Source organism: Octopus bimaculoides, chromosome 2, assembly GCF_001194135.2.
Source record: "Octopus bimaculoides isolate UCB-OBI-ISO-001 chromosome 2, ASM119413v2, whole genome shotgun sequence".
Classification (NCBI taxonomy): Eukaryota; Metazoa; Mollusca; class Cephalopoda; order Octopoda; family Octopodidae; genus Octopus; species Octopus bimaculoides.
This window is the reverse complement of record NC_068982.1, coordinates 123,893,007-123,907,531: the sequence shown is the minus strand read 5'-3', so window position 1 is coordinate 123,907,531 and position 14,525 is coordinate 123,893,007. Positions and strand designations below refer to the sequence as shown.

Sequence of the window (14,525 nt, the reverse complement as noted above, 5' to 3'; positions counted from 1 at the left end):
ATTATAGTGCATTGTTGTACCATTCAAAACTTTTTATTCTTTACAAACAATACACAATGCTTCAAGCGAACTACAATACTCTCCTGTATTTATGCAGTTCATTGGGGTGAAGTATAATAAAAAAGGAAAGATAAACATACCATAGACACTTAACCGATACTCGACTTTATCAGAACCAACTTTATTTGTTGCAGTACAGGTGTAAATACCACTATCTGATAAATCTTCCCCTCTGACACGAAGCTGGCGTCCATGTGTTATAAATTCAATTCGACTATTTGCAGAGTTGAGAGGTTTTCCATCTTTAAACCAACGTAATTTCACCTTTGGAACACCTCTTGCAACACAATTAAGCTGGGCTGTTTCATTGATGAGAATTTTTGTGTCAATAATCTTTGATTCTGTTTCTATGTATGCAGGAACTACAAAGGAAATAGAATACATTTTAGTTTTTCCAGTTCGATATTTCAATTATAAAATATCTGTCAATTTATAAGATATTTCAGAGAAATACTGAGTGAATTGTAACTATTTTCATTAAAGTAGGCAATATGTACATTTCTGATAATTTTGGAAAATTGGACTTAAAATAGCAAAAAAACTGGAGACTGTTTTCTCAAAAGGTTTCTGTTTGTCATCATTATCACTGTCATTATTATCAACACTGTAGTCATCATCGTTGTTGTCATCATCCACCATCTTCTCGTCGTCATCATTATCAATTTCTAGTAATGGGTACAAATTTTGGTGGTGGCCATAATCAATTGGATCAAGCCTAGTACATGAGTACTGGATTCGAGTATTTTATCAACCCAAGAAAGATGATAGGTAAAGTTTATTTCAGCAGGATTTGAATTCTGAATGTAAATGAACTCTGCTCAAAATGTCTACATTGAATGGTATTTTCTCCTTTTATGCAAACTTTAATCTTGAAACCAAATATTTCAGTCAAATACTTCTTTGGTTACAAACCAAAATTGAATTTCTTTAAATCAAAAATTTAAATCACACAAGGAATTAGAGATAAAATATACTCACTTAATACGACTACATCAAAAACTTTTTCCCTCTCTCCAACTGTATTCTTTGCATTACACATATAACGTGCTCTGTCTGTTACATTAACAGTATTAATCCTCAGAATTTTGTGATCTTCATTGAAGGAATAGTTCGAATTAGTGAAGGAAATTAGTTTATTTGATTTATACCATGTGATTTTGGGTGGGGGAATTCCAGATGCCTGGCATAAGAGAGTCAAGGACTTTTGAATTAAAATTTCTTTCCTTTTAACATTTTCAGAATCTTTGATTCTTGGTGGAACTGTAAATACAAGAAAAGAATTCTATGACAATCTCCATATATTTTAGCACATATCCAATACATCAAATTGTCTTAATTAGATGCCAGAATTTACAGTAAAAGTTGTTATTTGCTATAATGTTTTCTTTCATTTATCACCCAACTTGCCTGCATAGTTGAGATGATTGCTTTAAGATGTTTTATCTTAGTACAGTTGAGTTATTTCATTTGTTTTGAGGCATTTTCTTCCTAGACATGCATAACTTCAGTAGTAACATGATGAATGATGGTTACATGTGGAAATATCTTATTTCATGACTTTGAAAAGACCTTAGTATTTTAGATTACCTGACTAGTATGAAATACTACAAATTCAAGAGGATCCAGAAGTCCCACCTACTCACAACTTTAGTGTTATTTGAAAATGTATCTCCACCAGATTCAGTGATGAAGATTCAGTTGTTCAATCAATTGAACTATCTACTCATCGAATTAGTAAATAACTGAGTATTCCACAGACATATGTGCCTTTAATATAATTCTCAGACAGAATCAACATGACAATGTGTGACAAGGCTGTGCATTTGAATTACAAGTACAATCCATCCAATGGGCTTCTACTCAGTTTTACTCTCAAGGCTTGAATTGGTTTGACTCAGTGGCAAAAGACACTTTCTCAATGTAGAGGAATCAAATTTGGCACCTCATGATTTCAAAGCAAACTTCTTAATCATTAAGCCATGCTGTTTCCACAATTTAGTGTTAGCTAGAACAATATTACATGGATGGGTCATAGATATAAAGCCCTGCAGTGTCATAGCAAGCAAACTGAATTTTGGGCTTCAGCTAATACCAAAGTATAAACAGTGATTATTTTGTGTTAACCAGTGATTACTTTGTATCAACAGTGAGTATGTAAGATTATGGGATAGTTATGACTGGAGTGCCTTTGGTCACAGACCTATTTGATCAGACCTGACCTAGGGCTAAACAACAGCAGTAACAATTGGTTGTCTTTCAGTAGCAAACAATATAAATCACAGTTCTAAAAGATACAGTAAGCTGTTTTAAGCAAGGCTCAGTAGAAACTCCAGAAAAGATGTTCATAACATTACTAATGTTCATAAAATATTCTATCAGATTTCAGTGTCTTACCCTCTCTTGTTGAAAGATCAAAGACATAAGGTATAAGATCTAAAATACCTGATATATTCAGTTTATTTTTCATTTAGATATTACATTACACTTCAGCAAGTCTTTCATATTTTGGTGCTAACAGAGACTGTTGAGCATTTTATTACATCAACATACGAAATATAAAACAGCATATGTTGTCACTTTAGAACTTCCAGATATTTTCTGTCTTATTTAATATTTATATTTCTCTGTAGTAACCTCAACAGACGTGTAGAAGATATTAAAGACCCTCAATTAACTTCAAGAGATCTCATTTATAAATAAACTGTTTCCTACATTATGTTTCTAGTTTTGTAAAGGATTGCTTGAATATAAGTCAATGCTGTGGAACACAAACTCATTAATATTAATGATAACACTTTATATTTCCTGTGATCTTAAATTTAATTTCTCAAGCATTTAAAGTACACCTCTTTTGCTGAGAAGAAAAGAGAAGGCACTAACAATTGTATTACTGATAATAACTGATAATATTTTCCCATTTTGTTTTAGTGGTTCAGCAAAAGAAACCAAGAGAATAAGTACCAGACTTAGGAAACAAAGAGTGGGGTCAATTTATTCGACTAAACTCTTGAAGATGATACCTAAGCTTGGCTGCATTCTATTGACTGGACAATTAAAGATAAAAAATAAATATCTATATTATTTTCTACTCTAGGTACAAGGCCCGAAATTTTGAAGTAGGGGCCAGTCGATTAGATCGACCCTAGTATGCAATTGGTACTTAATTTATCGATCCCCAAAAGATGAAAGGCAAAGTCGACCTAGCGGAATTTAAACTCAGAATGTAAAGACAGACGAAATACTGCTAAGCATTTTGCCTGGCATGCTAACATTTCTACCACCTCGCTGCCCTAATAAATATTTATATTGAATTTGATGTTGTGTCTGAATATTAATCACTGTTTTGTTTTTTTTTTGGTGGAAGGGGTGGGTGCTGATCTGCTATGAATAACATTGGTCAATTACTTATTAATTGCCATTTTAATATATCTGAAATTATTTCCCTCACATATTACTTCCCTGAGGAAGTAATATATAAGCTGATGTTTACTTAAAGTCAAAAAATAAATAAAGCTAACAGGAAATAAGGAAACAAAATATCTTTAAGGAAAAAAGAAACATTAAAAATAAGAAATAAACATGAAACTTACCATTAATATTTACATTGTAAAGCCTTTTCATTTTGCCGGCTTCATTTGTAGCCACACATCGGTATTGACCTTTGTCTTCTAGGGTGGTATTGGAAATTTGAAGACGCCTTCCTCCAGCAAAAAGCATCAAATGTGTTTGGTCATCAAAGTCAATAGTTTTACCATCTTTATACCATTTAACTGTGGGAAGAGGTATTCCCATAACAGGGCAGTCAATAAATATGGTAGACTCCACAATAACACTGAGGTCTTCATCAGAGGCTGATTGCAAATTAATTTGTGGTGGCACTGGAAAAATAAAATGTATGTTCAAATAAATTTCCAAGTATTTTACTTTAGATATAACTGAAATGACTACTAAGAGGCTTTATTCTAAAGACAAAAAGTACATCTAGCCTTCATTTGCAAGTATGGCTCAGTATCATGTATTATGCAATTGTTAATTGCCTATGTATTCATGAGCAGACATTGATACTTTCTCAGCTTCCTAGTGGAATACTCAAGATGTGATGGCTGGAGTAAAAGAGGGCAATACTAATACCTGTCTGGTACTCTTTACAGCTCAGTAAACTAGTGCAATGTGAAAAGAAGTGCCTTTATCAAGGACATAATGTACCACATGGTTCAGGAATTGAACCCACAACCTTATAATCATGAGCCAAATACTTCTAAATACAAGGTCATATGATTTCACATTTTACAGATATACTTCAATATATGAAGCATTCAGTTGCATTTCAGTCCTCAAGTTGCATCTGAAGTTTTTTAAAAAATTTCAAATTGAATTTATATTCATTATTTACATTATTTACATTCAACGGATATTTGTCCTCATCTTGTTTGTTGTTAACACATTTTGTGTCTTGGAGAAATGAGAACCTGGGTTCTCATTTCCCCAAGACACCTGAAGAAGGCTGGAGGGTATATCAGCCGAAATGTGTTAACAACAAACAAGATGAGGACAAATATCCGTTGAATGTAAATAATGTACATAATTCCTCATCTCTTAAATATAGAACTGAATTTATATTATTAAATAGGTTATAAAGGTAGCAAGCTGGCAGAATGGTTGGCACATTGGGGAAAATGCTTAGTGGAATTTCTTCTAGTTTTAAGTTGTGAGTTTATATACTGCTGAGGTTCATTTTTGTCTTTCATTATTTTGAGGTCAATAGAATAAGTACCAGCTGAATACTGGGGTTGGTGCAATCAACTACCCAGAAATTTGAAACAATTATTAAATAGGTTATTATCAAATGATATTAAATGAATTTGAAATTATTTTAGAAGTACAATAACAAACCATGAATAACAGACACACAGAAATGAAAAGGAAAGATTCTGATAAATGCCTCTGAATGTTTCATAAATATTTATCAATAGAATGGCTTTCGAATACAGTGGAAATTTTTTCAGTTTACAATTTGAGACCTTATATCATTCTTAACTTAAAAGTTCAGATTTCAATTTCAATTTAGTAAATATTATATTTTGAAATTTTTTATATTCATGCAAGAAATTTGTTAAAGGTCTTAATTTCATGTTAACCTATCATAAATGATTAAATATGTTTTTTTACAAATCAAATTAAATCATATTTTGTAACTTAAATGTTTGAATGTATAGGTTTCAATGTTTGAATGTGGCTATGTGGTTATCACATGGTTTTAGGTTCAGTCCCACTGCATGGCACCTTGAGCAAGTGGCATCTCCTTTAGCTCTGGATTGATCAAAACCTTGTGAGAAGAATTGATAGATGGAAACTGAAAGAAGTCAGTTGCGTCATCATCATCGTCATTGTTTGACATCCTTCTTCCATACTGGCATAGATTGGACAGAAGCTGACCAAGCAGAAGACTGCACCATACTTCTGGGTCTATTTGGCATGGTTTTTATGATTATTTCTTGCCAAGTTTCTGATGCAATAATTGGTGTAAACAAAATATTTGATAGAATTTAACAGTTAGATAAAAACTATGAGAATATAAAATATATATAACAGTTATAATGTCTACATTTAAACATAAGAATGCATTAAATAAACAACTGAATAAGCCTATAAAACAAAAGGATTAGGCAATATGTTAGATTTTTACCATGAACTTCAAGGTCATATAACTTTTCAAGCTCTCCTGCTATATTCACTGCTAAACATTTGTATCTGGCACTGTCATTAAGTTTCGCAAATGTAATCGTTAGTTGCTCTTTATCGTTAGATAAGAAAATTCTTCTTCCAATATCTTCTGAAGGTAAATTTTCTCCATTTTTTAGCCATGAGACCAAAGGTGGAGGGTCTGCATTAACTGGGCATTGTAAAGTGATGTTATTATTGATTATCACCTTTGGATTATCTTCGTTTATATCACCAGATCCTTCAAATGCCATACTGTCTAAAGTTGGTGGTACTGTAAAATATATAAATAAGCATTATAAATCTATTTGAGGTGTTAGTACTAAATAGAAATATTTCGTTAAGTTTAGAACGATGAAATATGGAAGTGGTAGATGAATTATTAATTTAAAGAAAAATGTAATGAAAACACATAATACATTTCATAGAAAGAAAGAAAAAAGGAAGGAGGGAAGGAGAGAAAGGAAGGAAGGAAAGACGAGGGAGAGAAAGAAAGAGAGGAAGAAGGAAGGAAGGAGAGAAAAAAGAAAGAGGGGAAGAAAGAAAGAGCTGGCTGGCTGGATAGATAGATAGATAGATAGATAGATAGATAGATAGATATGGACATTCCAGGTTTCCCTAAAAGAAGTCTCAGAAATCTAATGGGCATCCTAAAGGATGAGGATTTCATATATTTCACTGGTGAACCTTATCCTCAGAGTAAGCAGGTGGTTTCACCTATGTTAAGATATTAGTAAATCTACTCTGAATCGGATCTCCACATATATTACCACAGAAAACAAAAGATATAAGCAATATACCCTAATGGCTACATGTTTTGAAAGACTATGTTTATTTGCAATTAGGCATCATGTAGCCTTTGCTGGCATCTATACATACATACTCCCAAGTAATGGCAAATCAAATGAAAATACTTACGTAATACTCTTATTGAAGTATGATAAGAGTCATCTCCTGCAGTATTTGATGCAATACATTTATAAACACCATTATGTTTAGTTTCAGCACTTACAAATTCCAATGAACCATCTTCCAGAATATCAACTCCTGCCTCTCTTGGGTTTATTTTTGCACCATTCTTAAACCAAGTAATAGCAGGCTTAGGTTTGCCTGAAGCAGGGCAGGGCAAAAGGATAGGATTTCCAAAAATAGCTTCATTGGATTCTGGAAGATTCTTAGGCAATTTTGGTGGAGCTAAAATAAAATAAAAAATTTCACATGTTATAATAATGTTATAGTCAAGATGTTGCATTTATTTTCTTAATTGTTAGCATCCTTGTCAATGATGTTTACAAATATTATTATTATTTTTTATTTTTTTTTTTTGAGAAAAAAGATTTCAAATTTTTGCACAATGTCAGCAAGTTTGGGGGAGGGGCTAAGTCAATTACATTGACCCCAGTGCTCACCTGGTACTTAGTTTATCGACCCTGAAAGGATGAAAGGTAAAGTCAACTTCAGAATTTGAACTCGGAATCATCATCATCATCATCATCATCATCGTTTAACGTCCGCTTTCCATGCTAGCATGGGTTGGACGATTTGACTGAGGACTGGTGAAACCGGATGGCAACACCAGGCTCCAGTCTGATTTGGCAGAGTTTCTACAGCTGGATGCCCTTCCTAACGCCAACCACTCAGAGAGTGTAGTGGGTGCTTTTACGTGTCACCCGCACGAAAACGGCCACGCTCGAAATGGTGTCTTTTATGTGCCACCCGCACAAGCCAGTCCAGGGGCACTGGCAACGATCTCGCTCGAAAATCCTACAGGAGCCAGTCAGGCGGTACTGGCAACGGCCACGCTCAAAATGGTGCATCTCATGTGCCACCCGCACAAGAACCAGTCCAGGGGCACTGGCAACGATCTTACTTGGCTTGCCGGGTCTTCTCACGCACAGCCCATTTCCAAAGGTCTCGGTCCGTAGTCATCGCTTCGGTGAGGCCCAATGTACGAAGGTCTTGCCTCACCACCTCAGCCCAGGTCTTCCTGGGCCTACCTCTTCCACGGGTTCCCTCAACTGTTAGGGTGTGGCACTTAACGGAATGTAAAGCCAAATGAAATGCTGCCCAATACACTAACAATTCTGCCATTTTGCCTTTCTTTTCTTTTCTTTTGAGAATATAAGGATTTGTTTGTTAATGAAGTAATTAGGCCGCTATTGCTGTATGATAAATTCTGTAATTATAGTGAGACTCCATTTTTAACACACCTTTCTTATCTGATGTCACTCTCAATGTCTTCTCATATCTATCATCATGCTCTGCTTACTATAACCATCCCCACCAAGACACTCTTACATCTCTCACCATCACTCATTACATTCCCCTCTACCCCCATCTTTAACCATCTCACATCTCACTCTAATGAAACTTACCCTTCTGTCACCCCCATCTTCTGCAATCCACTGCCTGCATCCTCTCTTACACACACCTTGTATTTTGAGATGCTCCAGCATCCCATTACCACATCTGTCATCTTTCCAGCTACCCCCATCCACCCTTATATAACATGAGGTAGCCTTGTATCCCAATTGCAAGGCACCTGGGCTTATTCTTCCATCACACTCTAGCCTTTCAACACACAGCACAGAACTCTCACCTCCTCCTCCCCCTCTCAAATACTAACACCTCCCTTCCATTTAGTTGATAAGGCATTTTCTTCTTTTTCTTTTCCTCCTTTCTCCTTCATTTTGTTCTTGTCTTTCTTTACCTTGCAAGTTACTAGCGCCAGCAGCACAAAAAAAAAAAAAAAGCACCCAGTACACTCAATAAAGTGGTTGGTTGAGGAAGGCCATCTTACCATAGAAACCATGCCAAAACTAGAATTCGAACTCAATGCAGCCATATGGCTTGCTGGATCATGTCAAACCATCCGATCCATACCAGCATAGAAAATAGATGTTAAATGGTGATTATCTTAATTACAACAGAGCGAAAGCTTTTTACAAAAATAGTTTAATCACAGAAAGTTTAATTCCAAAAGAAACTTAATTTCTTGAAAGTATATGCTTTGATTGGAAGATTCTCAGCAAACAAAAGTTGTGAGAACTCAATACTTGGAGAACTCAATATTTAAATCTTAATACTTAAAACTCAATACCTAAACTCAATACGTAGAACTCAAAACTTAAAAAGTTGGGAGAACTCAATACTTAAATCTAAAGGTGAGAGCTTGCTTTTTGATATTGTATTTATAAGTGCAGTACACTCTGTCAGTTATGTTGATGAGGGTTTCAGTTGATCCAATTAACGGAACTTGTGAAATTAACGTGTAAGTGGCTGAGCACTCCACAGACATGTGTACCCTTAATGTAGTTCTCAGAGAGATCCAGCATGATGCAGAATGTCACAAGGCTGACCCTTCGAAATACAAATAGACCTCATTTTTGCCAGCTGAGTGAACTGGAGCAATGTGAAATAAAAAGTGTCTTGCTCAAGGACATAATGTGTCGCTGGGAATTGAACCCAATACCTTATGATTGTGAGCCAAATACCCTAACCACTAAGCCATGCACTTTCACTAAGTGCTAACTGTCATTTGCATGTCAGTAGGGCTTGGTAAACTGTAAACAATCAAGCTTTCACTGATTGTTTACCGAGAATCCCCATTATTTTGTGTTTGTCTTCCATGTTGGCATGAATTGGAAGGGTTGTCATCCTGTACATATAGAGCAACAAAGAAAATGACCAAGTGTAAATTGCATACATTTTATCATGCTTTTGGCACTAGAGAGATTCTGTTATATGGGAGGACTAAAAATCCCTTCAACTGTTTATCAGTTCTTATTTGAAGTTACAGTGCTGAGAGTGTTTTATGGTTTGCAGAGTTTGCAACTCATTCATACAGTTTATTTCAGCATCTTTTCTGAATGCCTTTCCTGTCACCAGTCACTTTACAGAGGTAAATGGATACATTTCATCTTGCCACTGATGCAAGGGAGGGTGTCCCATGCAAGGAGAAATATACAGTCCACTGTTATTTATATGAGTCCTTATTTGGAGTTACTCTCCTTCTAAGACACACCTGTGATGTGGCTTGCAGACCCCATATGTCACCCGTTCTTCATTTGTAGCAATATTTTCTTAACACCTCTTCTACTATCAATCACTTCTTAGAATGTATTTCATGTATTTGTCATGCTGTTAGCACCATACTGGTTGTTTTACATATAAATAAATTGTCACCGTCGTCGTCGTCATCATTTAACATCTGTTTTCCATGCTGGCATGGGTTGGACGGTGTGACCAGGGCTGGTAAGCTGAGGAGCTGCACCAGGCTCCAGTCTGATTTGGCATGGTTTCTACGGCTGGATGCCCTTCCTGATGCCAACCACCTTACAGACCCTGGCACTGCACAAGCACTTTATATGGTGCTGCATGGAAACTTTTATGTGACACTGCACAGGCATTTTTGTGTTGCTGCATGTAAATATAATATATAAAACAGTTACACATTATTATTTGATTGGCAGGATCATTAGAGCATTGACATCATTTGATTGGCAGAATCATTAGAGCATTGACAAAATACCTTGTGGTATTTTGTTATGGCTCTTTATGTTTTGAGCTCATGCATACATATGTACGTTCATACATATCTTTTATCTTTTACTTCTCTAAGTCATTAGACTGCAGCCATACTGGAGCACCACCTTGAAGAATTTTTCATCAACCAGATCGACCTCAGTATTTTAAGCCTGATACTTTTTCTATCAATCTCTTTTACCAAACTGCAAAGTTACAGGCTTTAAACGAACCAACACTGGTTGTTGAGCAGTGATGGAGGACAAATACAGGCACAAAGACACACACACACACACACACACACACGTATATATATATATATATATATATATACAACATGCTTCTTTCAGTTTCTGTCTATCAAATCCACTTGTAAAGCTTTGGCTGGCTCAAGGCTGTAGTAGAAGACACCCAAGTTTCCACACAGTGGGACTGAACCCAGACCATGTGGTTGGGAAACAAACATCTTACCACACAGCCATGATGGTGCCAATATACAATTTGCAATATAAAGATATTTTTTTTAATACATAACCACCTTTCAGTATAATTTCTACTTAATGGATTTTCTATAACCTGAAAATTAGTCTATAAATATTAAAAATCTACATTCATTTGTTCCTCAAGACTAAAACTTTATGGGCAACTATTTCTCAGAGTGTGTTTGGTATATTTTATTTCTTTAGCACTGCTTTTTTGTGGATGCTGCTTCTTCTCTTCTGATGAGTTATGCCTCAACTATAATTACTACATCAATGATAATAACAATATTGTGTGTGTGTGTGTGTGTGTAAATACAATAATTGAACAAATAACTTACTGAATATTTCCAAGACAAAACGTTTTGAAGCCCTTCCTGCGGGGTTTTCAGCAGTGCATGTATACGTGCCAGCATCTTCTAGTCGAACTGAATGGATTTTTAGAGTATTATTTGGTGTTATTGCCATATGTGTTTTGTCATATGTACTCTTTAACTGACCATCTTTCCTCCATTCCACTTCAGGAAGAGGTGCACCTATAACTTCACACCTAAGCTCCACTCTTTCACCTATAACTGTATTTAATTTCTCAACATCAGGTCTGAGGACTCGTGGTGGTTCTGAAAAAAAGCAATTGGAAAAAATGTTATTATTATTCAATAGAAATTTGAGTAAGAATTTGTAATTAGATAAGAACACAGGAAATCCAAATGAAGACAACTTAAAAATCTCAGCTCAACATTGCCAATGAAAGCACCTGTGTAGCTGCTTGACCTGCTAAAAATATCAATAAAATCTCCTTTAAATCACTTCCTACCACCAGGAAAGAACATATTAAATAATTTAGTCCTAGATAACTTCTAAAAGAAAAGGATGTTCATGGATGGAATGTCTTTCATTACAGGTCTGCTCATTTAGAGCTAACTTTCGGTTGAACAACAACAGTAACACCATCAACAGGTTCCAGCTGCTTTTATTTCCTTCTTCATTTTTCAAAGAACAGACAATGGTTGATTTAATTGGTTCCTTTAAATTAGACAAAACATTGGCTGTAACATTGATGAGCTAATGAGGTAACCTCTATACTGTTGCTCATTCATCATTTTGCCTGGCATGCTAATGATTCTGTTAGCTATCCACCTTCTTAAAAATAGTAATAATAATAATAATAATAATACTTTCTGCTATAGATACAAGGCCTGAAATTTGTGGGAATGGAACTAGTTGATTACATTGACCCCAGTGTTTCACTGGCACTTAATTTATCGACTCCAAAAAGATGAAAAGCAAAGTTGACCTTGGTGGAATTTGAACTGAGAATGTAGCGATGAACAAAATACTGCTAAGCATTTCATCCAGTGTGCTAATGATTCTGCCAGCTCACTGCCTTAGTAGTAGTAGTAATAATAATAATAACAATAATAACAACAATGATAATAATCATAATAATAATAAATGCTCGGATGCAGTACCAGGCAGTGACTCTCATGGCTTCTGATCTTAATTGATTGAAAGTGTTATCAATTAAGATAACACTTCCATTGTTTTGTCTTGGTATAAAAGATGGGATACAGCAAATATTCTGCACAATAGCACGGATTTGCTTGTCAGATGTTTGACCTTAACCAGTTGAGCATGTCCTTTGGTGGCTGATGATATGTGCATCTCTGATCATGAGCAGAAGTAGTGGGGGAGCATGATAGCCATGTGTTGAGAGGAATTCTTTGGGGTTTGAATAATTCACTTTTGCTCAAGAACACAGCACACCACTGGGAATTGTACTCATGACTTTACGATCGTGGGCCGAATACCTCTAACTACTGAGCTATGCACCTTCAGTCCCTTAACCATAGAGAAAAGGAGTGAAGTGATAGAGACAGAGAAAGAAAAGCCTCAGTCATTTAAAATAACAATTAGACTGAAATACAATTGATCTTTTCTAGCTTCTTTACTTTTAACAATGAAAAAGAGGGAAAAATATTTAGTAATGAAGAGAGGGAAAGTCTTTCAGGTGTTTATGTTTTCATTCTGGGAGTTCTAGAAGGATCGAGTGTTAATTCTCTCTTCTTTCCCCCCCCCCTTCCACCAGTACTTATTCGCCTTCTTTGATAGTTCTTTGTGTCTTTTAGTTGGCGGGAAAGACCATTTTTTTTCCCAGGCATGTTGAACATTTTCTCTACAAACTACAAACATGCCCCACTCCCTTCCTTTTTGATTTATTTCATACAAAAACTAATGCAAATTTCGAATGGTGTGTAGCTGTGACAAGAGCCCAGAAAAATGGGTAATACTCCCTACAAAGTGGGTGGTGGAGAAAAGTTGCTAGCAGGTGGCTACATGAAATTCAACTCAATACTTTAAAGAGTGCCTTCTACTATAGCCTTGAGCTGATTAAAGCCTCGTGAATGCATTTGGTAAACAGGAACTGAATGAAGCCCGTCATATATAAATATATACAGGAGTTGGACAAAATAATGGAAACACCTTAAAATTTCAAACAAATTTATTTTAATATGGGGTAGGACCACATTTGGCAGTAATTACAGCTTGAATTCTCCAAGGTATGACTTATACAAAGTCTGAATTGTTTCCAAAGGAATTTTGTCCATTCTTCACCTAAAATAGTCTCCAGTTCTTGTAGTGATAATGGTGGAGGATATCGACTCATTTGTTTTTCTAAAATGCACCATAAATACATTATTTACAATTGACGGATATTTGTCCTCGTCTTGTTTGTTGTCAACACAACGTTTTGGCTGATATACCCTCCAGCCTTCATCAGGTGTCTTGGGGAAATTTCGAACCTGGATTATGATTCCTAAGGTATTTTTCGATATTGTTATTATTATTATTATTATTATTATTATTATACAGGTCATTGCCTGGAATTGAACTCAGAATCTTGGGGTTAGTAGCCCACGCTCTTAACCACTACACCATAAATGTTCGATAATATTGAGATCTGGGGACTGTGGTGGCCAGATAAGATGTTTAACTTTAGTAGAATGTTCCTCGTGCCATTCAGTAACAACTTTAGCTGTGTGAATTGCTGCATTATCATCCTGAAAGATTGCATTTCCCTCCGGAAACAGTTCCACAACTATAGGATGAATCTGATCAGATAAAATGCTTAAATAGTCTTGACTATTAATTCTGCCATGAATGGAAGCCATTAGGCCGGCAGATTTCCAAGATATAGCCCCACCCAGATCATCACAGATCCTCCTCCATGTTTAACAGTTGGAAGAAGGCAGTCTGGGTCAAATGCTTCTTTTGGCTGTCTCCACACGTATACTCGGCCAGTGGTCGGAAATAAGGTGAAGGATGACTCGTCTGGGAAAATAATATTCTTCCACTGCTCTAGGGACCAATTCTGTAGGTTTTTACTCCATTCTAAATGCTTTGCAACGTTTGTTTTTGAAAGTAGTGGTTTTCTGATTGCAGTCCTCCCATGAAATCTGGCTTTGTGCAGCTCCTGGCAAACAGTTTTTGTGGAAACTGGGTTCTCGAGGTGGTCATTAAACTCTGCAATAATTTTGAGAGCTGTACTTTTGTGATCCTTTCTAACAATTCACATAAGAGTCTGAAGGTCCCTATCTGAAAGTTTTGGTTTTCTTCCGGAGTTTTGTTTCAATGAGGAGGTTCTTCCCTCTTTCTCAAAGGTTGTCATTACTTTTGAGACAGTACTTCTTGATACACCAAACATTTCAGCTGTTTTCATTATGCTAGCGCCTGCGATAC

At 35.7% G+C, this 14,525-nt stretch overlaps 1 protein-coding gene across 2 annotated transcripts in view; it reads right to left on the bottom strand.

Annotated features, from left to right (window-relative positions):
- LOC106871048 (hemicentin-1) overlaps nt 1-14,525 on the bottom strand; it is a 359,318-nt gene that overhangs the window by 124,961 nt on the left and 219,832 nt on the right. For both annotated transcript variants that reach the window (XM_052965571.1, XM_014917317.2), the window contains exons 19-24: nt 11,126-11,404; nt 6,700-6,975; nt 5,747-6,055; nt 3,651-3,938; nt 1,039-1,320; nt 141-422 (exon numbers count right to left, since the gene is read on the bottom strand). In XM_052965571.1, the coding sequence (XP_052821531.1) occupies nt 141-422; nt 1,039-1,320; nt 3,651-3,938; nt 5,747-6,055; nt 6,700-6,975; nt 11,126-11,404 (1,716 nt within the window). The remainder of the gene's footprint in view (nt 1-140; nt 423-1,038; nt 1,321-3,650; nt 3,939-5,746; nt 6,056-6,699; nt 6,976-11,125; nt 11,405-14,525) is intronic.